This window comes from Platalea leucorodia, assembly GCF_965183815.1.
Source record: "Platalea leucorodia genome assembly, contig: HAP1_HAP1_SCAFFOLD_127, whole genome shotgun sequence".
In the NCBI taxonomy this organism is placed as follows: domain Eukaryota; kingdom Metazoa; phylum Chordata; class Aves; order Pelecaniformes; family Threskiornithidae; genus Platalea; species Platalea leucorodia.
The window spans coordinates 138220-144144 of NW_028121410.1; the positions used below are offsets into that span (position 1 = coordinate 138220).

Below are 5925 nucleotides of genomic sequence, written 5' to 3' on the forward strand. Positions count from 1 at the left end.
TACCTGCACATATCTTGGACCACCTCTGACACCTCAGATGTCACCAGGTGTTTGAGTCTGAACAGCTCACTCCTTGCCTCCATCCCCAGCAATTACTACAGGAGCTGAGACAAGAGGCTCCCAGGCACCAGGTTCCTATTTTGTGTCCACCTGAACGGATGCAAGAGGAATCCCACCTCCTGTGGGTTTGTGGCAGCCGTAGATGAGAGCTGAGGTCCCTTCCAGCCCCAGGACTACAAACAAAGGATGAGAAGCCTCAATTGACTCAGCTGAATCCCTTCCCTCAGCAAGGGTAAAGGAGATCTGTCACTGTCCAGGTTTTCTGTCCCATACCAGAAGTAAGGAACGGTGATTCTCATGCCCAGTTCTCTCTCTGATAGGAGAAATTGCATTGCTGGAAAGAAGTATCTCTCCAGAGGTGGGAGAGGGGCCACAAGTTATTACTTCAGCCTGTTTCACAGCAGGTTTCCCAGGAGCCCCAGGGACACCTGGAGGGAGCCCAGAGGGGCAGAGAAAGTGGTGCCTTGGGCTGGGCCTCTGCTGCCGAACTGGGCTGGGCTCCTGGGATGGAGGGAGCTCATGGCTACCAGGCAGTGCTGCTGAGAGACAGCTCTGCCCAGGAGCAGCTCCTCTGCAAAGTGCGGCAGGGCTGAGGTCACTGCCTGCAGGCACCAATGGGTGAGGAGAGAAGTAGCAGAGAGGTTAAAGGCAATCTGGCATGGGAGGACAGGTGAGAGCTCACTGCGGAAGAGATCCTCACAGCCCTTGACACGGTAAGTCTCTGGCTACAGGGCAATGCAGATGGGTTTCTGGACAGGGGAACACCTCCCGGGAGGAAAATCTCCAGGCAGCAGGGAGATGATGAGGGAATGAGAGGAAACTAAAACGAGAAGTACTGTAAGAGGCAGAACGCAGAAACCTCCATTTGATCCCCTCCAATGCAGACCCCTTCCTCTGAGCAAGCCCCCTTGCCTCCTCTCCCACCCACCAAAGCCTCTGCCCTCAGGGCTGGGGGCTCCAAGGCGTGAACCACCTCCTCTGCAGCCAGAGCTCCAGCAGAGCCGTGGTGCAGCTCTGCAGCCACGGGCCCAGTTCCCTCTGCAGAGCACAGGGGCTGAAAGCAGCTGCTTGGCAATGGTGGTGTCTGGGAGGTGGCGTGCACAGCTGGGGAAGGGGAACGCTGTCTGAGTGCCCCAATGCCTCTGCCCTGGCCTCTCTCAGCCACACCCTCAATGTATGTTTTTCCTTGTTCCTCCACTGGTCTGTGTTCTTGCTATTGTTATCTTCTTGCTGCCAGGCTCGCCGGGGATGGGAATTTTTAGCTGCAAAGTCACAGGTGGATCTTGTGGGTCCTTTCATGCAGGTGTGTCCATGGGAACACATGTCCCAACTTTCATCCAACCTGTGGGGCTGTGGGCAATGCAGTCTGTGGGGCTGGGGAATGAGATGAATCTCCCTCACTCAAATGCTGTCATTAGGACCCTTGGCTATTGCCTTGAGGATTCCTTCCAAGCTGTGGAAGCAGGATGAAAACCTGCCATATAGCACCTTTGTGTTATCTGGAAGCACCATGGAGAAGCTCCCCTCCCTCTGCACTAAGCCACAGGCACTCCTCTTGCCTCGCAGGACTCCCTCTGTTCTCCCTGAGTGCAGCACAAATGCTGAGGCTTTCTGACATCCAAGAACACTCCCCTGGGTGCAAAGGGAGGAGGAGCTGTAAAAAACCCAAATCTCTCAACCTGCCTTCTGCCACCTCAGTTCCTTATCACTGGGAGTGCAGATGCTGACAGCCCCTTCTGCACTAGGAGCAGTTTCATGAGAGAAGGTCAAACACCAGGGCTGGCCCCTGCCCCCACTCTTCCCATGAACCCACTGCTGCAGAGCAGGGCTGACCTCTCGGCAGCCAGTGGGCAGAGCCCTGCTCCTCATGGCACGTTCAGCCAGCACCAACCAGGGCTCCAGCCGCAGAGCTGAAGGAAGGTCTCCTAGAAAAGGAAAAGGGTGTCTGCATGTAGCAGGGCGAGGGTGTATGAGAAATGGCTTTGATTTTGCTCAGAGAAGTCTTCCCTAACTTGACACTGTCTTTTCCTCCTATTACAGTGCCCATACCCAGCGGTAGTAAATGTCCAACCGCAGCTCCATCACAGAGTTCCTCCTCCTGGCATTCGCAGACACACGGGAGCTGCAGCTCTTGCACTTCTGCCTCTTCCTGGCCATCTACCTGGCTGCCCTCCTGGGCAACGGCCTCATCATCACCGTCATCGCCTGTGACCACCGCCTCCACACCCCCATGTACTTCTTCCTCCTCAACCTCTCTGTTCTCGACATGGGCTCCATTTCCACCACTCTCCCCAAATCCATGGCCAATTCCCTCTGGAACACCAGGGACATCTCCTACGCAGGATGTGCTGCCCAGCTCTTTCTGTTTGTATTTTTTATTTCAGCAGAGTTTTGTCTCCTCACCATCATGGCCTATGACCGCTACGTTGCCATCTGCAAACCCCTGCACTATGGGACCCTCCTGGGCAGCAGAGCTTGTGTCCACATGGCAGCAGGTGCCTGGGGCACTGGGTTTCTCAATGCTCTCTTGCACACTGTGAATACATTTTCCCTCCCCCTCTGCAAGGGCAATAGTGTGGACCAGTTCTTTTGTGAAATCCCTCAGATCCTTAAGCTCTCCTGCTCACACTCCTACCTCAGGGAAGCTGGGCTTCTTGTGGGTAGTGGTTTTCTTTTTTTGGGATGTTTTGTTTTCATTGTGCTCTCCTATGTGCAGATCTTCAGGGCCGTGCTGAGGATCCCCTCTGAGCAGGGACGCCACAAAGCCTTTTCCATGTGCCTCCCTCACCTGGCCGTGGTCTCCCTGTTTCTCGGCACTGGCATGTTTGCCTACCTGAAGCCCCCCTTCATCTCCTCCCCTCTGCTGGACTTTGTGGTGGCAGTGCTGTACTCAGTGGTGCCTCCTGCAGTGAACCCCCTCATCTACAGCATGAGGAACCAGCAGCTCAAGCATGCAGTGTGGAAAATGATGACTGCCTGTTTTTTCGAAGCAATAAACTGCCCGTCATCTTCTGCATAGTAGTTATAATGTAACTCATTGCAGGACCCGCCTGACTTCTGAATTTTTTGTTGTTTGTGGTGGTTTCTCAATTGTGATAATGTTGTCATCTCCTTTCTAATTCACTGTCTGCTTTTCTTTTCTGACTGAGTGGCAGCGTAAATGAGGAGCCATGCTCCCTGTGTTTGTAAACAAAATAAAGGACCCTGCAGGAACTATTTTTTTCCTGACATCCTTCCTCCAAGGCCTTTTTTGGAGCTGCAGGGACAGTTCCTGTGTGCATGGGTGGAGGGGAAAAGAGTCCCAGCATGACAGCACTGCCAGGGAGCACCAGCGCTTGGTCTTCAAGAGCTGTTCTCTTGCCACTTCCACACTCTCTTTCTGATCCCTTCTGTTGGTGTCAGCCCTGAGTGCTCTGGCAGCCTGGTCACAATGGGCACTTCCATGACAGAGCTGGCCTCCGTAGCAGCGCTTCCATAAAGAAGGGTGATCTCCTCAGGGCAGTGCCTGAAGGCTTAGGTCTTCTTTCAGAGTTGCTGTCAAGAACAAGCTCAAGATAGTGCCCTGGGGAGGAAAACATAAGTGAACATCTAATGTGTGTGAGTGTGCAGGGCTGGGGCACACAGCAGTGTCCCTTGCACAGCCAGGCCTCCTGCGAAAGATTTGAAGGACCAGCAGAGCAGGGTCTGGTCTGTGCCCGTGTTTGCCTGACACCCTGGGCAAGGTGCCCCGGGGCAATGGCCACAGACCAGCCCCTTGCAACCACCAGTCCCAGCACTGGCCTCTCACTCCAGCTCGGGGAGGTTCTTTGTCCCTCCATGGAAGGACACCAAAGGAGTAGGTCAGCAGTCCATGTTTGCATTGTACAGAGGAAATGTAAGCATGCACATCACATACATGACGTGAAATGAACCTGAGTGAGCAGAAATGCCATCAGCTATTCCTTGGGGTTCCAAGGAGGCCTGTGGGATAGACACTGCCTCCAGGTCACTTCACGTTGGGAGCAACATCCCCTGGGAAACCACCCAAATGCAGCATTGGGATGTGCTTCCTTGAGCCGAGGTCCCTGGGTCCATTCCTCATGACGAGGGGCATCTCAGACAGGTGCAGAGCAGGGCGATACACCGCAGGGCGGAGGTGCCTCCCAGCCTCTGGCAGTGGCAGCAGGAGGCCATAGAGCCGTTATGCCTGCTGCAGTGCCCTGCCTCCGCACATGCAAGGGAAGGGCTCGTGCCTCTGAACACCCCTGTGTGTATGAGGAGTGCATGAGGCCAGCTGAGATATGGGCACCTCACAGATGTGTGTGACTCCAGGAACAAACCCCACTGGCCCAAGGAGATTCATCTCACCCGCCTCGGACAGGCTCCTTGCAAGGGCTCCTGTCTGCTCCTGCTACCCTTTCCGGGTTGTGCCCTCAAAGGTGTCAGAGCCATCAGAGAGGTTCTGGGGTCCTTGGAAAAGGCAGACATCAAACCTTTCTTCAAGAAACGCAAGAAGAAGGACTGGGAGAATTACAGGCTGGTCATCGTTACATCTTTCCCTGGGAAGGGAATGGGCCAAATACTGCTGCAGCCATTTCCAGGTACTTGTAGGAGAAGAAAGGCATTGCTGAACCTGTGCGGGTAGGGGAAAGAAGGGGATGTTTTGTTCCTGGACCTTAGCAAGGGTTTTGACATGGTTTCCCGTAATCTCTTTATAGTCAGATTGGTCCCCAGTCCAGGTATCTGGACTGAAGAAGTGGGTGATGTAGTGGGTGGGAAGGTGGCTGGTGGATCCAGCCCAAATGTCAGCAGTGGTAGAGTCCTGCTGGTGGACACTTCCTAGTGGTATCCCTCAGTGCAAGCAGTGGGGCCAACACTCTGGAATGTCTTCATTAACTCCCTGGATAATGTGCCAGAGTGCCTTTTCAGCTCCTTTGTGGATGATGCCCAACTGGGCAGACCCGTTCCGCAACCTCATCTTGTTCACCCTGCCTTGAGCAGGATAGCTGGACAAGGTGATGTTCGGGGTCTCTTCCAAGCTGAGTTATTCTAGGATTCAATGAATCTTTTCCTTGGAGAGCTTTTTGAAGACAGAAGAGACAGAGGAAGAAGGAGAAACAGAGAGGCAAAAGTAGAGGCATATAATGCACCAATATAAATACAATGTTCCTCTGAGGAACGTTTCTCTGCTCAAATGGTTGGTAGGAAATCTATTAGATAAATATGATGAAACAAGCTTACTTGTATCTGCTCACATACATCTATCTGCTTGCTGAAGGGTGATGGCTGGGTACGGTACCATGTGGTCACTTGTGTCTCAGGAACTCATAATCCATTAGGAAGCCAATGGCTGTGAGGGGGGCTGTGAGGTCACTTCTGCCTCTGGAGGTGAGAGGCCAACAGCAGGAATGTGTCTGGGAAAGGCACTGTGAGGTCACTTCTTCCTGAAACAGCCGATAGGTCAGCCCTTGACTCATGGCTGGGATATGTGCTTCTAAACTCACCTCTGCCGGTGTCTCTGACAGGCCAGCAGAAGGCACCTGGTTGGCACATTGGCTGGGAGACCCCCTCTGCCGAAGGACCTAGGCTCACTCCAGGAAGGGGGCTTCTATTTTGGCTGTCCTGTCTCTTCTGCCTGAGTACAGGATGGGACAGCCACAGGCACGCAGCTTGGTCGTGTCTATCCGAGAAGCTGAAAGGCTCACAGCCTTGGAAGATCATGGTGAGGTTACTTCTGTCTGGTCAGATGAAGGGCTGCAAGAAGGCTGATGGGTTTGGATGCCTGTTTACAAGGGTGGTTTCCCAGATGCTGGAACTTTCCCTGGATGTAGGAAAGAGCAGGAGAGAGAAACAGTGCCACACAGTGCAGCTTGGATGGTGGAGATT

At 53.6% G+C, this 5925-nt stretch overlaps 1 protein-coding gene across 1 annotated transcript; it reads left to right on the top strand.

Annotated features, from left to right (window-relative positions):
• Positions 1-2122: 2122 nt before the first annotated feature.
• Positions 2123-3079, top strand: LOC309603558 (olfactory receptor 14A16-like; the record flags this gene model as incomplete). Its single annotated transcript, XM_082338376.1, has 1 exon — positions 2123-3079. The coding sequence occupies one exon, from the start codon at positions 2123-2125 to the stop codon at positions 3077-3079; it is 957 nt and encodes a 318-aa protein (XP_082194502.1).
• Between the last annotated feature and the right edge of the window lie 2846 nt (positions 3080-5925).